Source organism: Elephantulus edwardii, unplaced genomic scaffold (genome assembly GCF_000299155.1).
Source record: "Elephantulus edwardii isolate Elephantulus edwardi_28Jun2011 unplaced genomic scaffold, EleEdw1.0 scaffold00116, whole genome shotgun sequence".
NCBI lineage: Eukaryota > Metazoa > Chordata > Mammalia > Macroscelidea > Macroscelididae > Elephantulus > Elephantulus edwardii.
The window spans coordinates 1,061,137-1,071,864 of NW_006399866.1; the positions used below are offsets into that span (position 1 = coordinate 1,061,137).

At 40.8% G+C, this 10,728-nt stretch overlaps 1 protein-coding gene across 2 annotated transcripts in view; it reads right to left on the reverse strand.

Moving 5' to 3' along the window:
• The window catches only part of ABL1 (c-abl oncogene 1, non-receptor tyrosine kinase), a 206,677-nt gene that overhangs the window by 64,203 nt on the left and 131,746 nt on the right, over positions 1 to 10,728 (reverse strand). The window contains exon 1 of one of the 2 annotated variants that reach the window (XM_006892450.1): positions 5,654 to 5,732. The exons of the other annotated variant lie outside the window; for it this stretch is intronic. Coding sequence (XP_006892512.1) covers positions 5,654 to 5,732 — 79 coding nt within the window. Of the gene's footprint in view, positions 1 to 5,653; positions 5,733 to 10,728 lie in introns of those variants that run through there. 2 annotated transcript variants of the gene reach the window in all.

A 10,728-nucleotide genomic window follows, 5' to 3' on the forward strand; every position in this document is an offset into this window, starting at 1 on the left:
AAAATAGTGCAACAATGAATGAATGGAAATCCAAAATCTCTGTAAATGTTCATTAAAATTAATAAAATAAAATTTAAAAAATTAAAAAATAATGAGATGAGGGAAGATATCATTGAAACAAGACTGGCTGTAAGTTAGTTGACTTGTTCAATCTGGGTAACAAATATAGGGGAGTTTATTAGGGGACCTTTTGCTACAGGTTTACATTTTTTCAATAACAAAAAAAAACCAACACCTCAACACAACCAAACCAAACCTCAAAACAACAAACCCTAAATCCAAACTCCAATAGTGTATTTAATAAATGATTCTGTTGTTGTTGATTCTGTAGTATGTTTAATTATGATTCACCACTTACAGAGGAAAAGCTAAATCCTTCTAAAAACCCACTTAATCTTAAATTCTTGCTTTACAAATATATCCACGAATGTTTTCTTCTGTTTCTACTTCATATTAATGACTAAACTGGCAAAAATGCAATGGTTTGATTTCATAAAAGTATTAAATAGGTGAAAAATAATCAGTTTTCATATGTGGGGCTTGTTGGAATACGGTCTCTGGAAAAAGTGATATAAAATGCCAACATACGTGAACCAAGCAGACTTTTTTTTCCCTTCCACATAAAATTACTCCCCATGGGAATGAGAGTCAGAGGAAGGGAAGACACTTTCCAGTTTACAACCAAACAAGCATAGGAAGTATTAATTATATGCATCAAAACAAACTTGGATATTAATTGTATCATTAACAAGACAAATGATGAGTACGTTCAGCACAGTTTTATCATCATCTCAGAAATGGAAAGCCGACATTTTAGATTGCTAAATATTTCTTTAAAATAACAGCTAACATATGTGAAACTCTTGTTTTGTGCCAGGCTTTGAGCTAAACAATGTATACAAAAATCTCTCCTTGAAATCTCACAACAAGCCAATGAGGTAGGTGTTATTATGATTTGGGTTTTAGAAATGAGAAAAACTGAGGTTCAGAAAGCATTCTGCTGAAGATCCAGTACACAGCACAGCTGGTATCTGGAGCCAGGCTGGCTGGCTCCCGAGCTGCCCTGTCTATACACAAGAATGGCACTCTAACAATACTTGAGATAGTCATAAAAGTATAGAGACATAAGAGCATTTCAAAGGCATCTCCTAGCCACATAAATAAATCTTCCAAGTCCACAAAATGATCCCGTGAGGGAGGCTGGACAGAACATGTTCTTTGTCTCAGAGGTAAGGCCATGGAAGCTCAGAGAGGTCAGAGAACATTCTACTCCAAATTCAACTATTTCTAAACTAGGTGAACTGCAATCTGTCTTCCTATTTTTCAATAAATGAATACAGGATTAATGCTTAAAACTCCTAGCACTGGTATGTAAGTTAACGTCAAAAGATCAGTAATATTAATAGACTCTAAACCAAAAAGGACTGCTTTCCTACTAGAGGAAAAGTCTTACACTGTCTTTGTTTCTAAACCAGGAGGTATTTGTTGATCTCAGGAGAGAATTTAGAAAGAGCATCTTTAAAACAAAAGTTCTAAAACTGTGTCTATGTGGCTGGCACCACATAAAGCAGTCAACAGAAAGTTAACTGCTGAAAAAAAACAACATGCTTACAAATTTACAAATAAATTTTGAAAGTTCAAGAAGAGTTCATTTCACAGACACTAGTTTTTTATTCCATACTATAGAGTTAACACATTCATGTACAATGTTCACACACAGCAATGTATTTAAATACAAACATATGAACAAATAAAAGTAAAATGAAATTTAAAATGGTTAACTTTCATGTTTTCTTTCACATCTCCAGGCAAGGAAACAGAAAACAGGCTCAGTTCAATGTGGACTGAAGATTGTAAAGTTAAATGTGGTCAGAGTGAATAGATACTGCTGAATACACATATTCACAGTTAAATGGCAAAATTCAAGTGTTATGCTTCTTCTATATGCATAAAACTTTTCTGGAAGAGGACACAGTAAACTGCTGAGTGTCTCTTGATAGGGAAAGGCTATGAGAGAGAATTACTTTCACTAAGTATTTTTATTATGTGCAGATTTTTAAAAATTTTTTTAAAATGTTTATTTATTTTAATGAAAGTGTGCAAAGACTTTGGATTTCCATTTATTCACTGTGGCACACTTTCCTCCCAGCTCACCCCTCCTCCCAGTCCACGTTTTTCTTTGAAAAGTAAAAAAAAATAAAATTCTTTCATTGTTATACAATCCCCCCCAGTCCACTCACTACATGCGCAGATATTTGTAATGTGCATTTTAAAATATGTAATTCTATTCTAAAGGTATTCATCTGCCAATATTTCTAGAAGAGAAAGAGAGAATACCCTTACTGAGGTACTGTTTGTTTCTGAAGCTATAATGTTAATATATACAGTGAATTCCAAAGGAGAGAAACAGAAACAGTAGAGTAGCTGAGAGTGGGCTCTCTAGATCCAGTCATGATGGGTTCAAATCCCAGCATTGCCACGGCTAACTGTTGCCCTTGCGCCAAGTTAGTATCTGGGCGCCTTGTCTTGTCTATAAAATTTAAATAAGCACAAGGTAAACATGAAAAAAAATTCATTATATCATTTAAAGTGTTGAAACAGTGCTTGGCACACAGTAAGCACTTAATAATTGTTAGCTATCATCACAAGGTGTTGTGGTGGCACAACAGTCAAGTGCCTGGCTGCTAACTGAAAGAAAAACTGGCAATAGTTTGAACTAGCAGTTCAGTGGGAAAAGATACCGACACTCTGCTTCCATATTAACTACAGCCAAAATCCCTATGGAGCGTCTACACTTTATCATATGGAGTTGGCAACTCTCGTTGAAACCCAAAACACGTGTGAGATGAAATTAACCATAGGATCAATAGTCCACATAAACCAGAGTCTTTCTAACTCAAAACCAGACAAACTAGATGGTGCCCAGCTTTGATGACCTTTCCAACTAGGAACATTTGTTGTTATGCATCGTAGAGTTGGAACTGATCCATAGCTGACCTTCCAGTGTATTTTCAGAGGCACACAGGAGTTGACTGCCTACCTCCCTGCCCTCCCCCAACCAGGGACTACAGAGCTCAAATACCTGGAAAAATCGGCCCTGTTATACCTACAGCTACTAGAGGGAGCTCAAGGCCCTGAGATACCTTTCAAACTTGGACTGAAGCCATTCTGCAGGTGACTTTTCAGCCAAATAATAGATTGGCTTATAAAATAATTATCACCTGTAAGTCATGTGCTCCCATATGCAATTAACTACATGATACCAGTCAACATTTATCAAAAACAGATGAAAAGGCAAAGATGAGAAGGGAAGCTAGAATAACTGAAAAAGAACACATAGGGTAGGAAAAAACAATACTGACATATAAAAACTGTAACCAATGGCATAGAACAACTGTACAAAAATTGTTAAACAACTTAATTTGCCATGTGAACTTTCACTTAAAACACAACAAAGTATTACTTAATAAACAACACTGTATGTTTATGGTATTGTTATCTTAACAGCTAGGCTTGACAGCAGGTAACATGCTAATCAAACTGGATTGACATCTGACCCTTCTATGACAGAATAAGAGGAAACCTGATCACATTTGACTTTCTCTGACCAGGGGATGCCTGAGGCCCTAGTGTCAATATACCAACTGATTGATTTAGAATGGCAGTAAAAATGGAACAGCTGAATTACTTACTTATCCAGATGCTGACAACAGTTTTCCCCCAGAGATTAATACATTTCTAGTCCTTAGGAAATAATGACTAAGGTTTGTTAACTTTTACATTTTTTTAAATTTTACATTTACATTCTCTGACAAAGTGCAAACTATGAAATAAGGAACATTCAATAACAAGAGTGGTATCTTCTATATTAAGCCTTAACTCAAGGTAATATTCTGTAATTGATTTTTTAAAAAATTATTTTCTTGGGAGCTTCTAGCAAGAAGCTGCATTGCAATTCCAGAGGTATGCAGTTCAAATCCACCAGATGCTCTGCTGGACAAGCAGGGGCAATTTCCTCCTGTACCAGTCAGATCTGATTTGATGGTACACACACATAAAATAATAAAATAAAAAATTAAATTTTCTTGTTAAGATCTCAGAGTAAATCATTCATTCCTGTTAAGGCACTAACTTTTACAGCAGTTAGAGCCTTTCATTTTCCTCCTGAAACAACAGTTAACCAACCAGGTATATACTACTGAATCTCCAGGAGAATGACCCAATGTCATAGCAAAGCTGTGACCTCAACTTTCCTCTAGTTCTGCAGTTATAAAAGTCCATTCATCAACCCTGCCTTAGGCATTATCATCTCCATTTTGCAGAGGGATGCCTAACACTAACTAGTTACAGATGTAAATGAGAATGTTTTCAGAATCTTGAGCAACTTGGAAAACAAGCAACGTATTAACTTAAAATTATCTTGACTCTCAGATGCCAACTTTTAGGGACAAATAAACTACCTTCTCCCTCTAAATGGTTTTTTCTCCCCCTCCCTCCTCTGTGGGTTCACTCCTACTAGAAAGGCCTGCCTTCTCTGAGTGTCTCTAAAATCCCAAAGAGGAAAGAGAACGAGGCCTCGTGGCAAGAAGAGCAAACAGAATTCATGGTCTGAACTGCACATGTGACTCCAGGCAGCACCCCCCCTCCCCCCAGGCACAGCGGCAAAGAAAAGGAGTCCGAAAAACGAAGTCAGCCTGTTTGGTTCAGGAAAGGAGGGGGAATCAGTAGAACTGCATGGCACCCTCATTCTAAAATGAGCTCTACATTTTTCTATTTTAATTCTAAAATGAGAGAAACATCCAAGCATGACTATCTCTGAGGTACAATTTAGCCTTTCTACTGAAGGCAACAGCTAGAGGTGGCCAGTTCTCCAATCAATTTATATCTTAAAGTTACCAAAAAAAAGTTATAAAAAGAAGTCTCATCATTCTCAATTCATTTTTTCACCTGTCATCTTATTAGGAAAGATGAGTAAATAGGAAAAGAAAGAAAAGAAATGGCATTCGAGAAAAGCGGAGTAGGTGGTAGGCGGCACAGGCGAAATGTTTCAGATTCTAACATGAGCCTTTCTCCTTCATCTCTGCTAGACTCACTGGACAGGCCTTCCTAAATGTCTTTCTTCTTCCTAAAGAAAGAAAATTCCTAAGCTCCATTCAGGGTTTGCAGATAAGGCCGGGTTGTCTGGATGGTAGTGGTGGAGTGGGGGTGGGGGCTGTTCGTGAACACTTGAAATTTTGTATCCATAAATGGTAGAGCCATGGTCTCCGTACACCACGCTGGAGAAAAAACATGGATTTTCACAAACGAAAACCGACCTTTTCCACATTTAACTCCCAAGTACAGCGGACATTCCACAAAGCTGGCTAACAAGAACTAACATAACGGCCCAAGAAGTCGCCTTTCTCCGGAAGCCCGCTGTCTGCGGCCCGGTGTCACCGCCAGCGTCACGGAAGGCCCAGGGGTTCGCGGTCGGGGGGCTGCAGCACGCACCCCTCTTTCGCCAGCAGCACCCGGGGGCTTTCGAGGGAAAGAAAGAGAACGCTCGCGCCGAGGCGGGAGGGCGCGCGCGCGCCAGCGAGGCCTAGGCGCCGAGGCGCGCGGGGCAGGCCTTCCCGGACAGAGCGCGCTCCCGACGCGCCGGGCCTCAACTTACCTTCCAAGTAACAACTGGAAGACGAGGAAAGGCCCTTCTTGGATTTACAGCCTACCAACTTCAAGCAAATCTCCAACATCTTCCTGTGCGGGCGGCGTCCGCGTCGGCGGCGTCTAGTCTGGCGCCCCCTCTCCCAGCTCCTGGGCGTCGGACGGGCCCGCTCGGGCCGCTGCGGCCCGCTCCCTGCGTCCCGCGCCCCGCTCCTCGCCCCGGCCGCGCCGCGCTTACCGCGGGAGACCGCACCCGGCCTCGGCCATCGCGCCCGGCCCGGCCTCTGCTCCGGGACGCGGCCAACAAAGAGCCCTGGAGCTCCGCGCGAAAGACCCGCCCCCGGCCCTTAACCCCCTCCTCGCCGAGCCTCCCACCCAGCACCAACCCGCGCGCGGCGGTCCCGGCCGAGGACCCGCAGAACCTAAGGCTGCGCGGGGTGCACACGCCCACTCTCTAAACCAGTACAGCTTTCAAAAACAATCCAGTAGCAAATTTCTTAGTTTATGGGAGACCGGAGGGAGTGCAAGCCTAGCATTGTTCTCAACTTTGGTAAAAACAATCCTAACAACCCGAGATGGTGAAGAGATTGAGATTGCCCGAGATGGTGAAGAGATTGAGATTGTACACAGCTTTAGTTTGCTTGGCTCCATAGTCAATAGTCTTGGCACCAGCAGCCAGGAAATTAAAAGGCGCATTGCCATGGGAAAGTCTGCTGTTAGGGACCTCTCCAAAGTGCTGAAGAGCAGTGGTGTCTCTCTGGAGACTAAGGTGCGTCTGATACAGGCCATGGTCTTTGCAATCACCTGTTATGCATCAGAGAGTTGGACAATGACCAAGGAGGATAGAAGGAGAATTGATGCCTTTGAGCTGTGGTGCTGGAGAAGAGTACTGAGAATACCATGGACTGCTAGGAAAACAAATAGATTTGTCCTGGAGAGGGTTAAACCGGGTGGCTCCTTGGAGGCAAGGATTCTGAGGCTCCGTCTAACTTACTTTGGACATGTAGTGAGGAGAGACCGGTCCTTAGAGAGGGACATCATGCTTGGGAGGGTGGAGGGACAGCGCAGGAGAGGAAGACCCTCTCTGAGGTGGATTGATTCAGTGACTGGGATAATTGGGATGGGAGTGTCAGAGACAGTGCGATTGGCACAGGATAGAGCGGAGTTTAGGGCTGTTGTACATAGGGTCGCTATGAGTCGCAGGTGACTCGACGGCACATAACAACACAACAACAACAACAACCCGAGAAAGACCTAGAGTTTTACTCAGCCTTGAAAAAAGCGGTTGCCCTCAGGGAACAGATGCCCTCCGGTTCCTACATTTGAGACATTTCCTATCTCCACTGGCATTACCCTTCCACAACCTGCCCACATCAAGTCAAATCCCACTGTGCTGGGTGCCTGGGCAAACCCTGTACATCCCGAGAATGCAGGTGAATAATGCAAATTCCTCTGGAATTACTTCTACTGCATTCATTAATGTTCATTGAGCTTATGGTGGTTAAGGCCTACTCAAGGGGTGTCTGAGGAATGAATAATCAGGCTTGGACCCAACAACCACACAAATATGCAACTGATTCATAATAGGACTTGGAGATGGCTCAAAACAGAAGGGTTGTATGAGTTCAAATTCAAGTACAGTTTCTGATTATTTATGACCAAAATTTAGTCTCCACAACATAATTCATCAAATGCAAGATTTGCATTCCTTCACTTTCTGCAACAGAACACCTTCTATTCCTCTGGTGACTGCTATTGTACACCAATGTTTAAAAGCCACTTCATTGTGTTGGGCTCAAAACTTTCTGCTTCTCTGGCTAGGGATGAGTTTATAGACATTATAAAAATATTATGCGATAACAGTAAACAGTTACTGGTACAAAACTAATAATCTAGATAAGGAGAAAACAAAAGGGAAAGAATCATACTAAATTATACAATAAAATCAGATTAAATCCCAGTAGCAATGAGAGCTTATTAAATAATATCCGATAACTAAAATACAAAAGAGAGAAAATAAATTAGTCCATATCTTCATCTCATCATCTCGTAGCTGTTTGGTGGGAACTGACTTCTGGCTGACTGTCCATCAGGTTTCCTAGGTTGCAAATGGCCTGGGAGGAGATTCCATGTCTTTCTCAGAGCTGCTGGTAGATAGGAACTGCTAAAGAGATGACCTTCGGGTTTACAGCCAAACTCCAGAGTGTCAGTCCCTATCTCATCGCAAATAAAATGTAAGAAACTGTGCTGCAATCCCAAAGGTATCATGCAGTTCAAATCCACCTGCTGCTCTGCGAAAGAAGGATGTGCAATCTCCTCCCCTGTGATTTACTGACTCTGAAAACCTGCCGGAAGAGTCAGAACTGCTGTGGGTCAGTTCTGACTCCAGGACACAAAACAACAACATATATTGAGAGCTTACTTTGTACTTCTTATGGAGGAGGGAAGAGAAATGGTCCTTACTTTGCCTTAGTCAAACAGGTGTGGCTTTCAAATTTATTCTTTTAAAAGAAATTTCTGAATTTAAGGAATATATAATCCTTAAACAAGCTGCCAAAAGAGGAGTCTCCCCTGAAGATTTTAGGATAGAAATTGAATGTTTTAAGGTTCACCATGGCTTGAAGGACCTGACTTACATATGCAGCTCAGATCATAACAATACAACAATTCAGCAACACAGTTGAAACTTGTTTGTTCATCTTGCCTGATTCCAATCTGTTCTATTAAAAAAAAAATGGACTGGAGCAGAGGTCTACCGTTGAAGTGGGTCATAAAGAGAAAAGTACAGGATGCTGAAGTGACAATGCCGAGCAGAAAGACCAGGACAGGGGTGGAGAAGGAAGTGGATGGAGAAGGGAGGTGTGTGAACTGGACGTAGAACTGGCTTAGAATCCCCTGGGTGAGATGCTTCCCCGTCAGACAGACTTCTTCACTATTTCCATAGAGTCTATAACTGTATGGGAGAAAAGCAAAGATCTTGAAGTGGATGCAAGCTATTTCACATGCACATCTCAACAAAGTCCACTTCCTCTGAATTCTGCAACCATTGTTCAGTGAGCCTGCCCGGTTCTCTAACTTGTGGGCCCAATATGAGTCTAACTCATGAATATGAGAACTTAAAAGAAGGTCTTTACAAGGATACCTATCTTTCCCACTGTGTAAAGTCTAATATATATCAGTTTACACTTCATGACTATTCATTCTGATCAAGTGTCACAAAGGTTTGTTGCATCTGATGAGGGCAATGAGGCGTTAGAGTGCAATGCGGTGGCAGCTGCATGAGCGGTGTTGACAAAAGCCTGGTTAGGAGTCTCAGGTTTGCCACACACAATGGTGACTCTGTTGTCATTAGGTGCCATCGAGTCAACTTTGACTCACAGTGATCCTACGTACAACAGATTTAAACCCTGCTCAATCCTCCACCATTCTCACAATCTCCATTGTGATAAACCCATGAGAGCTGTCACTGGGCCAATCTACCTCACTGAGGGTTTTTCTCTCTTTCACTGTCCCTCTACTCCACTAAACATGATGGCCAAGGCCTATTTTTTCCTGTGAACATGCTCAAAGTGTATGAGATGAAGTTTTACCATCCTTGCTTTTAAGGCACTCTTGGCCATAATTCTTCCAAGATAGATCTACCTTTACACTGACATCCTTGCTCTTTAGCCTTTTTAAAAAAGGGGTTCTTGAAAGGAGATCTGACTGACACAAGACATCTTTTGATTTCTTGACTATTGTTTACATAGGGGTTAACTGTGTTCCAATAAAATAACAACTTTAACATTTTCTCCATATATAGTGATGTTGCTTCTTGATCAGTTCTAAGGATTTTTCTTGATGTTGAGATTTAATCCATGCTGAAAGTTGTCGTCTTCTTCAGCAAATGCTTTAAGTCTTCTTCACTTTCAGCAAGCAAGGTTGTGTCATCTGTGTAATGTAAAGTGTTGATAAGCCTTTCTCTAATCTTGATACCACATTCTTCTTCATACAGCTCAGCTTCTTAGATTACCTGCTCACAGATTGAATAGGTATGTTAAAAGGATACAAACCTGTTCAAACAAGTTTGAATAGTGACTTAGTCACCTCAATTTTTTTTTCATCTGTAAAATGGGGAAGGTCATAAGAGTTTCTGTCTCACAGGATTATGGCAATTAGAAATAATGTCTGGTGCAACAATGAATCCTAAGTCTCTGCAAACTTTCATTAAAATTAATTAAAAAAAAATAAACCCACCCCCCCCCAAAAAAAAAGGAAAGAATGTCTGGGAAATGTCCAGTGTATAGTAGATGGTTGTTGATTTTTTTTTTTTTAAAAAAAGAGGTACCTACTGTTCTTTCCAATAAAGGATTATTACTATATCAGGTTTGTGTGCCTAACTAAGTCATACAGAGACAACATCAAGAACTAAAATGAACAAATGTAATACATGAAAATGATTCCAGAAAGCAGTATGAGGGAGTGAAAGCAAAGTCTGGAGGTTTTCCAAAGGACAAGGAAGTTAATTTGTTTTATTAAAGGAAAGACACACGAGTTATGGGAGAGGAATAGCAACCAAAGTTCAAATGTCACAGAGAATCCTATGTGTAATCCCAAAGCCAAGGTTTTACAGCCACAACTTTGTTACAGACCTCAAACTTCACACACCACACTGTCAGCAGGAGCTCATTTCAGGTTTAGTACTTGGTGCTCAGGATGCAAGTATGACTGTCTTTCAGATGACAGAGTCTTTGTTAGCCACTTTAGCATTTGCAAGGCCACAATTTTCCATTGTAGGCCAAATCAGAACTGCTTTAGACCCACTTTCTAGAATATGAGAAGCCTTAAATCTACTTTTGGGAAAATCTTATTACAGTAATATTTCATCAGATTTTCATGACTAACTACTAAAACAGTCCTTTTTCTCTAGAAGCAGGCTAGTATTATTATGCCTATTTTACTTTTTTATTTTTTAAAAAATTAAAGTAATATCTAGTTAAAAACAAAACAGTAACCTAGGACTAAAACCAAGGACTATAAAATTCATTACAGAAAAGCTAGGAACAACACTAGAAGTCCTAATCCACAACATAAACAGTCTTCCCA